Source organism: Oryzias melastigma, linkage group LG7 (assembly GCF_002922805.2).
Source record: "Oryzias melastigma strain HK-1 linkage group LG7, ASM292280v2, whole genome shotgun sequence".
Lineage (NCBI taxonomy): Eukaryota > Metazoa > Chordata > Actinopteri > Beloniformes > Adrianichthyidae > Oryzias > Oryzias melastigma.
This window is the reverse complement of record NC_050518.1, coordinates 7,772,421-7,792,037: the sequence shown is the minus strand read 5'-3', so window position 1 is coordinate 7,792,037 and position 19,617 is coordinate 7,772,421. Positions and strand designations below refer to the sequence as shown.

At 36.9% G+C, this 19,617-nt stretch overlaps 1 protein-coding gene across 1 annotated transcript in view; it reads right to left on the bottom strand.

The window, feature by feature from the left end:
• LOC112159026 (adenylate cyclase type 6) overlaps nt 1-9,590 on the bottom strand; it is a 37,475-nt gene extending 27,885 nt beyond the window's left edge. The window contains exons 1-3 of the mRNA XM_024292815.2: nt 9,248-9,590; nt 7,275-7,468; nt 6,304-7,177 (exon numbers count right to left, since the gene is read on the bottom strand). Of these exons, the coding sequence (XP_024148583.1) occupies nt 6,304-7,176 (873 nt within the window). The 5' untranslated portion in view covers nt 7,177; nt 7,275-7,468; nt 9,248-9,590. The remainder of the gene's footprint in view (nt 1-6,303; nt 7,178-7,274; nt 7,469-9,247) is intronic.
• Nucleotides 9,591-19,617: the final 10,027 nt, after the last annotated feature.

Here is a 19,617-nt window from a genome sequence, read left to right as displayed (position 1 = left end):
TTTTATTATTCTTCCAAGGGTGACCTCCCCCCCTCCATCAGAGAGTGGCTTTAGCTCATTTTCATAAATTAAATACATTTAACTACCTCACTTTTACAATACTTCAGAATTTTAAATTCTATTATTATAATTGCTAATGTTATTATTCCAACCTATATTTAAACTAAACGCCATTACAAATTCTTAGTATTGTAATGTGCTGCCTTATCATACAATAAAAATGTATAATTTTAAAATCTATTTTAAGACATGGTCGTGTTTACATGGTTTGTCTGCTCTGTGTGACTTTTAAAATCAATCAATTCAATTACAATCAATTAATTATTCGTAGAGAACTTATAAAAGCAGAAGCAACCAAAGTGCTCATCATATGAATAAAATCAATAAACAATAAAATAAGAGAAAATCCATCCATCCATCTTCTTGACCGCTTCGTCCCTTCCGGGGTCGCGGGGGTGCCGGAGCCTAACCCGGCTGCTGAAGGGCGAAGGCGGGGTACACCCTGGACAGGTCGCCAGTCTGTCACAGGGCCTCAATCACATACCCATTCACTCCCACAATCACACCTAGGGGCAATTAAGAGTCACCAATTTACCTATGAAGCATGTTTTTGGACGGTGGGAGGAAGCCGGAGTCCCCGGTGAAAACCCACGCATGCACGGGGAGAACATGCAAACTCCACACAGAAAGGTCCCAGCCGGGATTCGAACCGGGGCCTTCTCGCTGTGAGGCGAGAGCGCTAACCACTGCGCCACCGTGCAGCCCATAAGAGAAAATGGTAAATAAAACAATAAAAGCAATTAAATAATAAGGTACAATAAAAACAATAAAACAAACCGGCCCACTAAATCTGTTCTCAAGTTTAAAGCGTAATTTTACGTTTTTAACAGAGACTTAAAATCACTGACAGCAGTCAGTGTTTAATGTTACATTTAGTTTGAACATGCAATAATGAATACATAGTAATAATAATGAATAAATTAGATTTTGTGAACAGGTCAAACATTTGATTCCTATTAGTAAACAGCGTTCATAATTCCTTAAGCAGGGATATTTTTTTTATTATCTCTTTTTAAAGATGTTTAAACATCCTGACAGTATGTATTACATGCACAAAAGATGATTAAAAAGATTAAACTTTTGGATGCACATTAAACGATGAGTAGCGGTGAAAAGGTCTCTGTTTCTGAGATCATTTCCATCACAAGTGTATCTATAGTCCTCTGAGCAAACTGTTCAGAGCAGAGAAGCACAAACACTTGGATTCATAGAAACAATTCCCATGAGTGGTTCAGTCACCCAGTGAGTAGTAAAGTAAAAGGCCATCTGAGAGGGGCTTGAGAGAATGGAATTATGACTCACAAAATAGAAATAGAGATAAAAAAAATAGGATACTGGTGGGTCTTTACAACAGGATGAGTCACTCTTTTCTTTATTTCATGCTCTCCATCCATGTGTTGTCCCCTTGTCAACACTGTAAACCCCGCACACCCCCACCACCCCTATTCCATCACAGAGGTTCTTCACAAAGACTGCATTGTCCTTGCTGTCATCAGTTTCACGTCTCCTCAGCTCTGATCATGCACAAACATCTCTGCAGGGAAAGCACCAAAAGGAGAAAGAACCAGGACAGACGCAGAGCTGCAGGATGATCCGGTCCCAGAAGAGGAGCAGCTCTTTGGAGCCGCAGAGTTTGTGCTGACTTAAACGTGTGTGACACAAACCAAATACAGCTCCCAGATTTTGAGCAAGTGTGAGAAGCTGGAAGCCAGACAAGCCGCCTGCTGAGTTTGGAAGGTGACCATGAAACATTCCGTGTTTATACGACATCAATGTCACACGCGCCCCATGCAGAGCTCAGGTTCTTATGTACAGTCATCTTCACTGAAGGTATTTAAACCCCAAAGAGTGCAGGAGAGCTCCTCACAAAAGAGCAACTCCAGTGTAAGTAAAAGCAACAAAAGTTCACTGAAGCAGCAGATCAAAATGTTGAGCAGTTCAGCAACCTGATAATATAGTTTTGTCAATATTGCCTTGTTTATTGTGGCTCCACATTTATCTGGTTGATTAGATGTTACAAATCCAATATCATATCAGGAGAGTCCAGCTCCACTTATCTCAACCCAGCCGTTCTCTTTAAAACGCTCTATTCCACTGGGAAAGGAAAAATGTTCGGAAAGGCCAGCGACCTCAAAAAAAAGCATGCTGGATGTGAAAAGAGCAGAACAACTCCCCACTCCAAGATGAACCAAAGAAATTCTCACACTTTCAAGAATACCTCACCGTTACAACTTTCAGCTGTAAATTATACTTTGACATTAACTAAAAAGCAAGAGATTGTGGGTGGAAATACAAACTGCATGAGCAGAACATGCAGTTTGTATTTCTGAAAAATAAAGAATTAGCTATCATTAGATTTTATTTAGGCTAAACTAAGACCAGATGCAGAACAGAACAATAATGGGACCATCTGGCTATTTGGTGGCAAACTATATAATCTTTTTTTTAGGAGTTCAAGGGATTGTGATTGAATTGAATCATCATCAAAGGAAAATTTCTCAAATCATTTTCAAGCTTTAAAGATCCACTAATCATATTTTGATCTATTTTAAAAGCATTCTAAGTGGATTCTTAATTATGATTATCCAGTTTTTAGTAAAAATTTCATTTAGAAACCATTGTTTTCTAGATCATAGTTCCTGCATCAGAATGGAGTAAAACATTTGGCCCTCTAAGGATATTTTATACGTCACAAATAATCTATTTTTAAAATTGTATTTTCAATCTGCCCCTGATTCATAACAAATTGAATAAAAAATGCAATTTTAAGGTTAATTTTCTTAAAATATATGTCTTCCATCATCAGAAAAATTTCCCAACAACATGTTAAAAAACACTTCATTGGCGTGGGTCTTTAATTCAATTTAAGCTCACAGTCGTCTTTGGTTAACATCTCATTCATACAGTGCAATAACCTAAAACAGATGTAATAAAGACACAAAACATAAAATGAAAACTTAAAAAAAAGGTCCAATATGCTGTAAGCTAAGCAACTACAAACTATGTTCAATATGAAGACATAGACATGCTGTTTTCCATTAAAAATCTATTGCACAATCGAAGTATTGCATGCACCCCACCCTGTTTCATTAAGCTACAATAGTCTCCTTGTTGTGGAGCATTCTGGCCTGGATGGCACCATATTATGCTATCATGATCTTCCTTCACAATGCAGCTAAACAGACTCTTTCTATCCAGATGACCCCATGCAAACCCCTTAAAAGGGTTGATAGTGGCTGCCCTGTGACACCAAAAGTGACTCATTAAAAATCTAATTTAAAAGCTGCTGAGCTCCACGACACCATCTACTTTTAGTTTGACACCTTTGACATGGAAGAGTGGCTAAGGAGTCTGCACAATGTTTGTCCTATATTGACGGGAACAAAAAGTAGGACATTTGAACTGGTGAATACAGTGACAACATTGTCCTCAACTGTATAGTAAATAGCGCAATGCTTTACAGGCTTCAATTTTGTACTTGTTTCAGCTTTAACAGATGCCTGCATATTTGCTGCAACATAAGGCATCACAGTGAATCTAAAGAATGTCATTTCAGAGCAAAAAGATCATTTTATTCAAGCTAAATATGTAGTTCGCAATGTCATAAAAATATGTTTGAAGCAATAGCAGCAAATGTCTGTGCACTAAAACTATTATGGTTCTCTAGAATTGTTGCTTTTTTTGCTTTTGCAAGACCCTTTTTTACCAACATTATTTCTAAAATAATTTTCAAATGTATAGCTTTGTTTGTTGCTCATTTGCAGAGCATAGCATGCATGCAGGAGTATAGACCTAGAGTGTAAAGTGTACATATGTATGGAAGTGAGTGTCTGGACTAGGAATATGATGCAGACAGCTATTGGAATCCATTGCAAACACTTGAAGAATAAGTTCTTTTTGACTGGTTGAAGACAAGGTGGAGCTGTTTTTAGGGTCTTTTCTAGAGGCTTGAGTATACACACTGTATATAAAAGGTGCATCATGGCAATAAAGCCAAGAGATGAGATGTGTCTGTCTAGAAAATTAAGAGGTATAAGCCGTGGAATGTCAATTTTGTAGAAAAATGCAAACAAAAGAAATGTCAGAAATGCAGGTTCAGCTCAAGACCTTTTTTTTTTTCTTTTATCCAAGTGGAGATGTCAGCGACTGGAGTAGAAACGCCGTCTGACACAATTATGTCATCTCGAGAAAAAGAAAGGAACGGCTGAGTGTCATCGGTAGTGGTGTAAGAAAATACCAATTCTATGAAATATCGTGATACTTTATTTGGCGATATTTATATCTCTAAAAAATATTACCAAGGCAATATTTAATTAGTTATATAAAAGTAAACACGTAGTTCAGTCTTACTTTTGTTTTCCACTTAAATATTTCCTAAATCACCAAAAGAAGAGTACCATGAATTTGCTTGGATAAAAGAAACTTGTTTATGAGTTATAGTTGCAGTGCTTAATGTTCCGATCATGTATTTTACAAATTTACTTATGCAAAAAATGTGGTAATATCAGATAATTCTCAAGTCATATTTATAAAAAAATAGTAAAATATTGTCTGGTACTGTCTTGGTATATATATCGAGGTAAGTATCGCATCATCATACATGTATCGTGATACGTATCGTATCGTCAGACTCTTGCCAATACACACACCTAGTCATCATCATAGAAATGACAAAAGAAGCCATCTGAGCAAATGATGGTGCCTAAAAACTTGATGTAGACAGAAGAGAGAGCAAAAAAACAGAACCCTGTGGAACACCAGTACCAAACTGGTAACGTCTCTCACAAGACACCCCACCTGCTATCATACTTTGGATGCTTGAATGGACAGGTAAGATTTAAGCCAGTTTAGAGTCATTCCAGCAATACTCAGTTCACACAACTTAGAAAGAAGAATGTTGTGATTTACAATGTCAAAGGTTGCAGAAAGATCAAGCAGCATTAAAAGAGAGGATTGACTGGAAGCTTTGACCAAACAAAGACGTTTGACCTCTGTCATTGCCAAGCAGGGTTACATTCCAGAGTATTGAGGTAGAAATTTAGCTATTTACCAAAGATTTACTTTCTGCACCAATATACAAATAAAAATCCCACAAATCCATTTGCTGGATTGCTTTACATTTTGTCTCTCATATTTGAAGCATTCCTAAAATGAACATTCTGGAACTCTCTCGTCTTTTTAAGAGGAACAACTTGTGGAATTGGTGACTGCCAAATTCTTTTCTGCCCCACGACGGGTCAGCATTTAATATAAACAGTAAAGAGTCTCAAAATTCATTATTGTTTTTGTTAAATTAAACATTTACTTAGATGTTTAGAATAGAATTGTGAACCAAAAACCTACTGTGGTTTTACAAACAACTCACTAACTTAAGTTGAACATTTTTGTAAAACTGAAGACTTTCCAAACTGGACAAACATTGTAATGGTTGACTCAGTTGGTTCGGTGTAGGGCTGGTGCGCAGGAAACCTACGTTCGCTTCCTGGGGAGCGCAATGAGCTTCATCCTTCTTCACAGTACTGCCTAACTTTGAAGGGGACCTAAATCTGGGTCTCCCTCTGCCGGTCCCTAGCCTGAATAAAATACCAGGTTGTGTCAGGGAGGGGAATTCAGTGGGAAATTCTGTCAATCAGGGAATCAAGTGTTCCCTGATGAGACATAAATAACATTTAATTGAAAAAAGACTGTTTACAAATAAACACCTTTTGGATTTTCAAAAAAATGTTTTAGGGAATCTAAAAATATATTATGTCACAGATTTTTTGCAACAAATGGCCTTGAATAGTGAGTTATTTGATATTGCTATTACCAGCTGAAAGACTCTTTCCGAGCCAGAAGTGACAAACAGAAGTTTTTAGATTGTTTAAACCAGGACCTAAAACTTAAATGTAATATTTAAAGATTATGTGAAACAAAAGAAAGCAGTTATTACCCATTTTCTAAACCCGTTTTGTACTTTTTGGGGTCATGGGGGTGCTGGAGCCTCACCCGGCCACATGTGAGCCTTGACAGACTAACCATTCAACCAATGACGCATCTTTTTTGATGGTGGGAGGAAAACGGAGAACTCCACACAGAAGGGTCCCCCATTGGGAGTCCCCCAGCCGGGACTTGAACCGGGGGCCTTCTTGTTGTTGGGCAAAAGTGTTAACCACGCAGCTATTACCCAGTCAATAAGAATTCAACAATTCCAGTACATTCACATTCAGATCACAAAAGTAATGTAAAGCATGCATTGCTTACCTGTTTGAAGACAAATTTGTCCTCTTGGTTAATCTGCCACACGGTGACTGTGTGAATGGTGGACATAATGGCTCCACTAAGCACAGCAGCTCTCATTCGAACTGGCAGCAGAGTGTAGATTATGTAGATGAAGAAGACTGTGCACCAGATGCCATCGGAGGCGCTGCGGGGGAACACCATGAGCACTCCGAACACCTGAACTACAATGAGCAACCCGATCACCAGGTAGCTCACGATCCACATGTAGTCTTGGTGGAAGCCGTTGCGATTGCACACCACCATCATGGCTAGAAAGAGAGCCATGGCCACAGAGAGCACTGAGATGTAGGCCACGCTGAGTGCCGTGTGGATACAATGGAAAGCCAGCATGACTCCACACACCACCACCAGTACTCCCATCAGCATGGTCAGAGAGCTCTGGTTGAGTCTGAAGAAATAGCGCTGATAGAGGCGTTCCAGCTTGGTAGACTGAAATTTTTTGGATTGGAAAACCCACAAAAAACGCATCCAGCAGTCTGCTGCAGTCATCGTTTTGCAGCTACCTTCGGTTGACTCCTCTAATTCCTCCACCTTGCTGTTCTTAAGGTCTCCATCTTCAAAGTTCAGATCAGTGCCACCGACCACCCTTTTTCCATAGTGGTTCTCCTGCCAGCCACAACGCGAGCCAAAGTTGCCCCCGCTGTTACCTGTGCTGCAGGAATAATGCTGGGGGGCCACATTAGAGCTCTCTAAGTCCTCTTGGTCTCTCAAACAGCTCATGTAACGTGGGTTGCATAGTGACGAGTTGTCCTTCCTCTTTTTGCCATTGTGTTCTCCCCATGCCGACTTTTGCTGGTCCTCTCTGCGTACAAAGAGGCTTCTGGCCCACGACATCCTAACAAATCCAAGAGACAAAAATCATAAACGAGCCAGAGTTTAGAGAAGTTTTATCAGAAAGTTTCTTTCACAAAGATATGCAAGCGTCCTCTTACCTGTGTGGCCTTTATTGTGTGAAGAAACACAGCAATCTTCGGCCTCTCCACTAGTTTATCCAAGCCAGCAGGCACCATGAGCTCACACTGGCCAGAGGCATCAGAGACGTACGTGTCTGTGTTTCAAGTGCACTTCTTCTATTTTTGTATCAACCCTATACACTGGCCTGTACCTCTACCAGCCACCTGTTTTCCTGAAAGAAAGTACAGACACACACATACACAAACAAAGCATGCAGTGTTGTTTAGCAAACAAGATCTGAAGACGAGTCGTGCAGCAGCTTCTACTTGTCATTTAGCCATCAAATCCTGATGAAGGACGCAATCTTTTATCAACAACTTGCTCAGTAATAGATGTTCTTTATACTCAAACACAAATTTATGCATTGTATGCGGGGTGTAACGATTCATTCCAACAAAATGTATGGTTCCCGACAGGATTTTGAATGATACGATACAATTCAGTGACCTTAAATCAAACCAGGACATCTTTAACCAAATAAATACTTGGTTACTGAACAGTGCAGGTAAAGTTTTCCATATTTTTCATATTTATTATAAAATAATTAAGTAATATATGTGTCCAAACAAATGAGAAGAATTAATCACCATAACATGTGTGTTGTCACCTGGTTGTTCTTACTTGACAGTAAAATAAACTTGCAACTTACTCAATCCAAACTATATTTTCAAAGACTGATCAGATCGATATAAGTCAAGTCGATTAACAACTTGCGTCAGACAAATCAATCTGGTTGCATTGCAAATCATATTATTGATTAAGTCAATTAATTGTTACAGACTCTGCTGTGACATTTTATTTGTCCAGGGATGCAGAATGACCATCTGAGAAGGTTCTATCAAAGTTCAAGAGATCTCAGTCCAGATTAAATGGTGCATATTTTCTCCTATAGCTTTAATCAATCATAGCTCTATCTGGCTGCAACCTCTAAGTCTCATATTGTTCGGCCAGACTGAACATGTGTAATATGAGATTATCGTCACAGGGTTTTGATTAACAGACACATCTAAGTCAAGAATGTCACCATAAAACAACTTTCGCTTTAAGTTATTTGTGTTTTATAGCCAAAGTTCATCTAAATTAGTCATATTCACCAATATTTTATGCACAATTTTACTTATGTCACACAGGTCAAATATGTATTTTTTAATATAACCTTCCTATGCAGGAGTCAGAGAATTTGGAAGTATTCAATCTGGTTCACATGAGTCAATCAGCCACTCTATATGTTACACAAATAACATAGATTTTCTTGACAGGCTTTTTTCCTTCATCAGCCATCATCAGGCGTGATATTGGAAAACATGTTTGGCACTAGCACGTGTAGGCCCTGGCGGTCTGGTTGCGGGCAGTCGGTCGAAGCGCATTACATAACAGGACGCAGCAGCCAGCAGCAGCCTGTCTGCATGCATGCATGCATGCATTGCATGGAAAGTCCTCAGCTCTCCGTGCTCACATGTTGGATTCTTTTGACTAGCATTTTTTTACAAAGACAAATTCGGACAAGTCAGCTGCAGCTTAACTTTAAGATTTAAATAAATAAGAGGTCATCTTTCAACTTCAGCCTGTAAAGCTCCACATCACTGAGCTGCGCAGTCCAGCTTCTAATTGATCAAATCTGTGGTCCACATGAGCAATTTGGCATCATGTGAACCCTGACAAAACGGACTCAAACATGTGTCACAATACGAGAATTTATGGCGAAATGAGCAACGGGTGAATGACTGGAAATTGAAATATTTCTCCACTCTCCTCCATGTGGGGCAACGTTCCTGTCCCCGGTCCTTCAGAACTGTTGTGGCCGCTTCACATTGCAGCAGCAGCGCGTCAGCTGTTGGGTTTATTTCCGAACGGTGCTCCATCTAACTGTCGTTCAGTTTACCCTTCAGTGAACGGGCAATGTGCGGAGCGGCTGGCCAAAGCGGGACAGGGGGGTAGATTCTGTACTCACCATCGGATATCCATGAATGTCCGATAGATCCAACAGGAGCAAGTCCGGCTGCGCAGAGGAACAGGGACTCCGGCGCGCACGCAGCCGCCCGGTGCGGTTCAGATGCGGGTCTGTCCGCCAAAGAAAGGGGTTTGGGAAAGAGGGGAAACTGCAAAATGAGCAGGACAACCTTCACTCCTGTCAGCCCAGTCAATGTCTAGGTCTCTCTCTCTCCCTCCCTCCCTTACTCATTTTCTCTCTCAGGCGCCCCCTAGTGGTAGATTGTCAGCATTTCTCTATGATTTATGGCTTTTCTGACTTTTTTATTTTTATTTTGCTCTTAAGACCAAAAATTCCTCTTAAAACTCAATCAAAAAAATCAGATTTAATCATATTAGATTAAAATCATTTATAGAAACAATCATCCCTGACAGACCAAGAAGGCATTCCGTTAAAAGAATACTGTAGCACCACCTACTGGTGACAAAAGTTTGTAATATCAGTCCAAAGCAGACAGTGAAAGTAAATATTCATGTGGATTATTCCAACACTGACAGTAAGAAAACAAAGTGAGCCATAAGTTTAAATAATAAACCTGAAGGGCAGCTCTGATGTTGACAAAGACTGTTTATTTTAGGCTTTATAAACAAGATTCCACCTTCAAAATCCACACTGGGAGCATTAAAAACTTTGACACTTTTGTAAATGTAAATATATAAAACTCAAATGAAAATTGTTTCCTCTTGATGGAGGATATACACTTTATAAAGATAATCAAGCTCAAAATTGTGTTTCTGAGTATTTCCTCATTCAAATCAATGAAAATCAGGAGCTGATGAAAATACAGTTTGAAAAAGCTTATAGTAGTGACATAGGTGCTTCAATCAGCGGATCATAAGCTCCCTCCTCTACTTATAGATGACTAAATCAATGTAGGCCTTTTTTCTTCGTTCAAGCTACTGGGCTCATAACTGCATGGCTGGATGGCTCCAATATTGTTTGGCATTTTTGTTGCACTGGTAATATTAGGTTGGGGTTGTGAGGGGGTGTAAGCTCAAGGGAGAGACTGTAAACAGAGGAGTGATGGGAAATAAGGGCCAACAGTCCTGCTCACACATCAGCGGCACATTTCTGATGAACTTCTGAAGAAATTGTCTTAGAAAAAGATGCCAATTCTTTGTTTTTTTTTCTTGAAAATAAAAAGCATAATATTGATTAAAAGACCACTGTGAACACTTTTACCATAGATCAAAATACGATTAGCGTGGGGCTTTAAAGATTTTTTTAAATATGAGTACAGATATTTTTTTAACCAAGACCATTTGCCTCCATAAAAGTCCCTTAACTTAAACATTACACTTCTTTCATTTTCATAAAACAACAAAAACAATGAGAAAATGTATTTTTCTGACCCATATACAAATTAAGAGGAAAGAAAAGAGAGTGATAAAAATAATATTGGAAAGCTACTTTATCTAACATATCATTATAAGATCAGACAGAAACCATGTGGTTTGTTTTAAAGTGACAAATCCACAACATCAAATGTTATGTATTTTTATTAATACGACTTATATTTAAATGTATTTAAATCTGTCATTAAAATTGTTTTTGCATGTTATTTTACATGTCTAAACATGAGAAAATATCTTCCACTAGATTTTGTTTTAGCTTCTCCTTTTTATGTTAATCTTTTATTTAAAAAAAAAAATCATATTAACTTTCGAGTATGTTTGACTATTCTTTGATTTCAGAATAAATCTACATGATAAATTTCCATTCATCTTCTTTTCCTACATATTTCCTGTGCAGGTCCACTGTTCACTGGGGTTGCTGGAGCCTATCCCAGCCCTGTCAGGGCGAAGGTAGAGAGCACCCTTAATGGCAGGGCCCCATACCAAATGTAGCAATTCTACATCTGTTCATTCAATATGTACCATGAAGAGAAAGGACATATCATCTCTGTACATATTCACACGAGTCCACTAACATTTAGTTTTATTTATTTTTGATCTTTAGCATAACAGAGAACTTGCATATTGTGTCAAAATGTATATAACACCCTAATCCTCCATTTAATCACAGGATCCATGTGAACTGTATAAAGGTCACATCAAATCAAATAAATTTCATTCCTGAGAGCACTTTGAACAGTTAATTATATGGACACTTTGCCCAAATTATGGAACAGAAAATTTAAATTTAACAGTAATTTAATGCAGTAAAGTTTATTAATATACAACATAATTTTAAACAGTAATTATTTTGGTAATTTAAGGGATTTTGGATCATTCACTTACACACTTGGTAAGTAACAAAGTTCCATTTGTTTAAAAGATTTGGCAATAAATCTATAAGAAATCCATAAAATGCTTTTTACATAAAAGTTAAGAATTAAACTTCTACACAAATGCTGTGGAGGTGAACAAAAGCACAATATGGCAACTTTTTAGATTTAAACCATTAAGATGGTAATGAGTTGTGCGGAATCCCTCCATCTGTTTCTTTAACACATCTTTTCCAGTTAAAGTTAAGGAACTTAGTTCTCCCCGGATGGCAAAAGGTTAAAGTTAGTCTGTCTATCACAGGACAACTAAATTAAACTTCTTATTTATTTGCAATGCAGTAACACTGTTAAATGTGTCATTTTGTCCAGCAGTGGGTGCCATTGTTCACTGACCTAAATCTATTTTCTCTGCTATCAAAGGTAAACATTTATGAAAAATGCAGGAAAGTTTTGCATGAACTTTATTAATTTATAAAGCATTAATGTTTTACTCTGTCCCCATGACAATATTAAAGGTCACAATGCAAAACGTTTTAATAGAAGCTTTTACATTTGCTTTGGTAATTTTAAAAAATGTAATTAATTTAATAATTAATAACATAAACAATACAAAATGAAACTTTAACAGTTAATAAATGAAAAGGAGCAGAAAGAAGAAAACCTTTATTATTCTCCAATCAGCTTTGGCATTTTGTAAAACAGTAAGTGCATTTCTAAAAACTATTCATGCAGAAACAAAACTCCATGGATTTCGAGGACAAGCAAGTGTCTTAACCAAAACCATTGGCTCATCCCTCAATCAGTAAACATGTGTGTCAATGAATATGTGTTGGAGGGACATTCTAACGCCCTGCGACAGACGGAAGGGCGACTTGTCCGGGGTGTACCCCGCCTTGACCCAACAGTAGCCGGAACAGGCTCCTGCAACCATGTGACCCTAAAAAGGATACAGCAAATTAAGGAAATGGATGGATGGATGGTCTAACTTACACCAAATCTTTAGGTTTGATTAATTGCAAAAAACTGGACAAAATTAACATTTTTACTTTCATTATTTACATAGTAAATTTCTGACACACATTATCACATCAACACACAAAAGATAAAACTAACCTCCATAGCACAAAGAAATAAATGACGCAGACATGGGGAAAAAATTGACCAATCATTAGAAAAAAAAAACTGGGTGCAGAGTTGTATGAAATATAGTGCAGCCTTTAAACATGACCTACTTGTTGAACCACATATTCTCTTCCACACCCCGGCAAACATCTTTACTCTCATCGTGTGGCATAGAAATAATCTTTTGGAGACATCTACTGTGACTTCATCTCACTCTGCTGGAAGGGTCTTCTCAGCAGGGTTAAGGAATGGAGAGTAGAGCGAAAGAAAATCCATCAACATCCAGTAGTGAGATGAAAACCATCATCTGAAAATGCTGGAGTGGAGAAAATAAATATTTAGTCATGTTAAGATGGCACAAAGTGGACATCAGAAAATTCATCAAAAACTTCAAATTTGAACCTGTGTTGAGAGCGTTCTTGAACGAGCATCAAATGCCCATAGTGTGCCTTAGCTTAAGACTTATCGTTCACTAATGTCAAAATGTTGTGGAAGTGAGACTATTCAACAGACTCATTATAAAATAGTTTCAAGATGATGTAAACAATTGATAATGAAGTAAACCACCCAGAACTGTACATACACAATGTTATGGCTGTTAGAAAGTTTTTGCACTTCATTCATAGAAATGACAAGGTGTTTCTCTATCTGTACAAGTGACACAATAAAGATTGAATTCTGATCTTAAAATGCACCATCTGGGAAAAACACTAAAAACAATTGAGCTAATGAAACATTTCAAGCAACCTGCTGTGCCGCTCTATCAGCAAACATGTTTGGTTCAGTACTGCAGCAGCAATACAGCATCACCTTCTCTGCAACCGTGCCCTCATGGTATGTTCAGAATACAATTCAATATAGTTTATTAAAACGGCAGACAGCCCTGGAAAAGGACATTCCTCTAAAGGAACGAGATGTTGCAGTCAATAAACTTTCATCACAAATGTGCAAATTATGTTTGCCAAGTGCATCCATGCGACAGATACATACTTTTACGTTCCGTTTGCTGACAGCAGTTTGGTCTGAATAGTCCTTTTTGACTCTGGTCTTTTCCACACTTTAACCATGCAATGAGTTTATTCTTCAGACATTTTAAAGTTGCTGTGGACATTGTTTTATGATTGAAACAATTGTTTACAGAATGTGTTCTAATTCATGACATGGTAAATTTTTTAGCGGTACTTTTCCTGGATTGAGCCGGTTTGAGTTATTTGTGTTTCCTCTCAATGACCCACTTAGGTGAAAATTGTGTTTTTGGTGTTTTTTTAACACATTCTTGTTGAATTTTTCTGGTGATGGAGGACATATGTAGAGAAAATTAAGATAAAAATTGCTGGAAAAGACAAAAAAAGGGTGTAGCTTGTAAATATTGAGAAGGAGCTATAAAGTCACACCACAAGCTACTTGCTCTGCTCCATTCTGATGCATCCAAACAAATGGATTCATGTAAGTCAGGGGTGTCAAACTCAGTCGCACAGGGGGTCAAAGCCCAAAACACACCTTAGGTCGCAGGCCGAACAGAATAAGCATTTATTGAACACTCTAAAACAACGTTTTTAAAACTTTAAAAGCGTAACTTTTCAACATAAATATGAATAATAACAGGCAGAAATATTATTCCAAAAATAAGTCAACGTAAACCTTAAATAACTTTCAATATTTTACTCTACATTAAAAATATATTTTGTCAAATTTATACAAGATAGAAATAAATAAAATGTAAAAAAAACAGAAAAACACATTTTTTTTGGTACTTTTATGCCATTTTATACACAAAATTACACATATGAATAACCCAAAAGATGTCTGTCTCCGTAAAATATTTCCAGTTAAAATTATGCAAATATGAAAATGCTGCGGAACAAAACATACAAAGCCTGAAAATAAAAATGAAATTTTAGCAAAAACAATTCAAATCATTCAGTTTCCTTTGCAATGTGTTTCGTTTTTCTGGCTGTTTTACTCTGTTTGCCCTTATTCTGGTTATGTTTTTCTCTTTCTGCACCATGAGTGAAAGGGAGAGAGGAGGATCTAAAACTGGTGTTTTAAAACTGTGTTTTCTCCATAAGAAATCCACAAATCATAACAACTGATCTCTCAGCCTCCTGTTACTCCAATATGTTACCAGCTCAAGAGAACATTGGGCCGATAATAACAAAATATAGAATGATCTGGCCCCGACTTTGACACATGTCATGTACTTCCACATTTTTCCTTTTGCGAGCTGGCAATTTGTTTAAACTGTACGACTGGATAGCTCCAATATTTCAGGCCATTTGTGTCGCATCTGTAATGTTAGCTTGAGGTTGTGAGCTGTAAGCCGATGGGAAAGAGCATAAACAAAGGAGTGATGGGAAATGGGGGTGGGCTTACTAACAGTCCCTAACTATGTACTAGAGAACGACGCGTTTTTTTTTTTTCTTTCTTTTTTTGAGTAAAACAGCATAATCATACATAAAAAAGACAACTGGAAACTATTTTACAATAGATCAAAAGCTGATTAGAGTGGGACTTTAAATAGTACTGTACTTAATGTATTTATAGTTTGTCCTATGTTTTGAAAGTTGAAGACATTGAGAGATAAAACTCTAGTGGCCATCCTCAGTGTGAATGACTTTCTACTGTCTTTTTAAATTGGCAAAGCACAAGATACCTGACAGAAGAGGTCAATCGGCTCCGGATTACAGGAGAATATTTATAGGACGGGGTCAGGGTGGTGGGGAGATACACAAAGTGCTGAATCAGTGAAAATCAAGATCTGCATCCAGTCTGAACATCAATGTCCACTTGATAAACAGATTAATAAATGAGATAAATATTTTTCTTCTCTGATTATCTTATCTAAAAAAAAAGTATCACTGTAAAACAAGCCTCAATTTAATTAATTTCACACTCAGCATTAAATCCTGTAGAGAAAGCTTTCGGGGCTTCAACAACTTTGCAGACATTTTTCAGAGGCTTAACTGGGTCAAAGACAGAATTGTTTCCAAACAGAAGAAAAAGGCATCCAGTTCGGGGGTGTCTGTATGACTTATGGGGCACATTTTCAACAGGCCAGACAGAAGTCGCAGATAATGATCATATTCTGATTCCAAAATAGAAACCCCCTGTGAGAAAAGTGCGGTTCCTGCATAATTTATCAGGAAGGCTGTAATCTGTCCATGTGCGTGGCTTTGTGTACACACATCGATCATGAAGCAGAAAGTGGAGCTTTCACCACATAGATGCTGCTGGAGCCCAAATCCACTGGAAGAGGAGCGTCTGTGAAAACCGTGTGAGGAGGGCCCGGGGCTTTTGGATGCTGTTTATTTCTGCTTCTTTTTTTTTTTTTTTTTTTTTTTAAATCTCACAAAGTTTGTCTGCACTGAACGAGATCCTTGCCGACGGCGGATGTCCCTGACAAATTCAACCGTCTTCCTGATTAATGAGGTTAGCTCTTTCAATTGTTGCTGTTGTCTTATTATTTATTTATTTTGTGTTTAATCGCCAGCTGAACAAGACATGAATATATAGTTTATAGTGTTAAAAGGAACACACTATACACTTTAAGTAAAGTACTTTCATTACTTTTGGTTTTAAAAATTAATTTTAAACAGCATTCTGAACATTTTTCATCATCACATCATATTTTGTTACTGTTTTTGTATTATTTTACAGGTTTTGTGTTGACTTTACACTGACATTTTGTGTTAGAAAAATATATCCTATTGTACCTATCTTACTGTCCAGGAGTGAATGAACCGCGATGGCAGGATCACATTCTCAGAAGTAGCTGAAGTAGACAGTACTGACCTCTAAAGATGTCTGCCCCTCCGGATGTGCATTGTTGTGTCAGTGTCTGCTGCAATTGGAACCAGAGGAGTGGGACTTTAAATGTGCTTGATAAACATTTTAAAGAAAAACTGTTTCACTGAGAGCAACAGATGAAATGTGAGACTGCTTTTAGTTTTAGTCACATGAATTACAAAGTAATTACAGCATAGAGGTGAATTGTGTAGAACATGTATGATAGTTAAGTTTCATATAGCCCCCAATCTCTATGTACTTTCAGTAAAAGTTTACACAAGTACCCAAAAAAGTACTTTTTATTACTTTTACTTTTTCTTCTTTATTTTCATGTTGTAGATTGGATTAACCCTTCCGCTCTCTTTGGGGTCCAGTGTTGCCAGATTGGGGAAAAAACAGCCCAGTTTGAGTAAATGCACAACCTGGCAACATTGTCTGTCCGTGTAAACCACTCTCACTGCTACATACCTTGCGCCTATACCATCTCTGCATCATTTGAGAGCAAAGTCATTAAAGAGCTACATATTTGCAAAAATAGCGGTTGTTTTTTCTTGTGTGCGTGTGTGTGTTGTTTATATTTTCATATTTATTAAAGAGTTGTGTACTTTATTATTGACTGATATTTCAATATTGCCTTTATCTTTTTATATCCTATGTTTGTGGTACGGCTATATTTACATCTTTTTTACATTTTTTTCTTCTTTCAAATTTTTTTTACTAGTTACTGCTATCCTTTTTATTATTGTTGTATTGTGCTGTTATTCATTTACATGTTCTATATTTGATGTATGTTCAGTTCAGGTTTTTGTAATTAGTTAATTAACCATTTTATTTAACAAACCTCTCTGTCTTGTGTTTTAATATGCACTTATTTAACAAAAAAATGTGTATTTCCGAAATTGTTGTATCATCGTAATATATAAGTATCGGTACCAGTATAGACGATACTAACCCTGTCATCACTTGGTATTGATTGGTAACTAAATTACCAGTATCACCCACCCCCTAGAATATCATGAAAAAGTGTATTAATCGCCAAACTTCAGTTAAAAACAAAACAAAAACAAAAATAACTTTCATAAAAATACAGATTCAGGGCCCACTGTTTGATTCATTTCAAGCATTCATTTTTAATTTTTTTTCATAAATATGTATGCATATAAATATATAAGTTGTATATACAAATATATAAAACTTGTTAAATACAGTGTACAGCATAAGATTAATTCCTTATTTTATCAGCACCAGAAATGTGTTCAAAAGGGTGTTGAAAACAAAAACTAATTTTTGATGCTAACCTTCTCTATGGGTTGTAAAACAGAAACACAGAATCTTCGGTTACCAAATTTTCCTTTGAAGACACAAATTTTCATGCTGGTCCGAAAATGTTTGCTTTACAATTTAACAGATCGCCAAGACCCCTTTTTAGCTGTTGTGAAGCTATTCATCTTAAACTAAACAGATGCATATCAAGTTGAGGATATGACAAGCTTGTTAAAACAACTGAAAAAATTCAACCACAGACATCTTCACTTATTAATTTTTTAAACAGTGAAGTAATTGTTACATGTATCTCCATTCAGAACATTTAATCTCAATCCCATCAACTAATGGAATTGAGATTATACAAATAAAATGCTCTGCTAAACAAATTTGAGCTGAGCAATTAGTCTAATTACATTTTCTGCTGCATTTCTCTTCTAGTCAAGTCTACTTGTGACAAACTCCATTTATGAGCACAAAACTGCAAGTGTCCCTATCTACAATGACGTAAATTCCAATGAAGACACGTTTTCTAATGCAACTCCTCTTTCAGGGTGACAGCATTCTGCTTCCTTGTTCAGTGAAGAAATCTGCTGCAACTGATGATGGAATCGCTGCAAATAAAACAGGTTGATGAATACAAACCACTTGTCCAATTAACACAAAGCTTTGGAGTTGTGTTTTTGCATATTTTAAAACCTTTTTTAGCACCTAATTAGGATTAAAAGAAAAATGAGAAAATCACTTCATAATGATGGAGAATATGATGAAATAACAAAGCAATAAGTCACAAATCAAACAAAACGTGCAACTCAAACATTTTAAGGCTCTTTCACTTTTTGTTGTCTGGCTCACATGTTTGCCAGCTTGTTTGAAGCAGACTTTTTTGATTGTAGATTTTTAAATAGTTCTCATTCACTGAAGGGTAGAACCATCTTTTTTTATTACTGAACGCAGAAGCTGCAGGTTTCTTGTGACATAATCCACCATCCTAGACACCATCAGGTCATCCATCTGCATCTCTGCGAGCATTTTCCCACCCAGAGGGTCTGGACGATATTAAACGTGACTAAAAAGTCAAAAATGACGAGTCTGACCATGCTGCCAACCAGCCAACTGGCAAAGGTTCATCATTTGCTTCAGTGTGTTTGGTAGGAATCCACAGGAGGTCCAGTCATTCCACAGGACTCATGCTGAACTGCTAAAATCTCTCCAGTGTCTTTCTGAGGTGGTCTTTTGTTATCCATGGGAAAAAATAAGTTAGACGAATATTAATTAACTCACTCTTCCATGTTGGGCTTTTTTTTATTGTACAGGTAAAAAAATAATCCAGGCACTGTTAAAAGTTCAAAAGAAAACACTTTAGTTTCCATAAAACCACAGAAGCATTAGATCTTACACAAGATTTTTCAGCCCCTTTTACATATTTAGAGAAAGCCAAAAAAATAAATAAACAAAATATCACTGCATATTAATAATATAAATTGACATATGTACACATATCTGATATAGAAACGTTTGCATCCTTTAAAAGTACTTTGTCTTTTTTTATCGTCTTTGCAAAAAAAAGTAGTCTGAAAATAGGAAAAGAACACTAATCTTAAGAAGAAAATCACAAGAAAGCAGTAAAATTATCTGTCAATGCAGCAAGTCCCTTTTCTATAACAAAACATCTAATGAGATATCAAAATTTAGAAACAAGGCGTTCCGGACAAACACTAGAAAAATAAAGTTGTCATACAGCCTAATGTAAACACATATTTTCTTAGTTCCAAGCAAATGGTTTGTATTTTTATTAGTTTCATACACCTAACTTTAGGTGATATTGATTACAGTGACAAAAACACTTTTGTTATTATTGGAAATCACACATTTTAGAGCAAAATATAAACAAAATAGCCAAGAACTGGTGGGGAAGACCCAAAATGCAGGA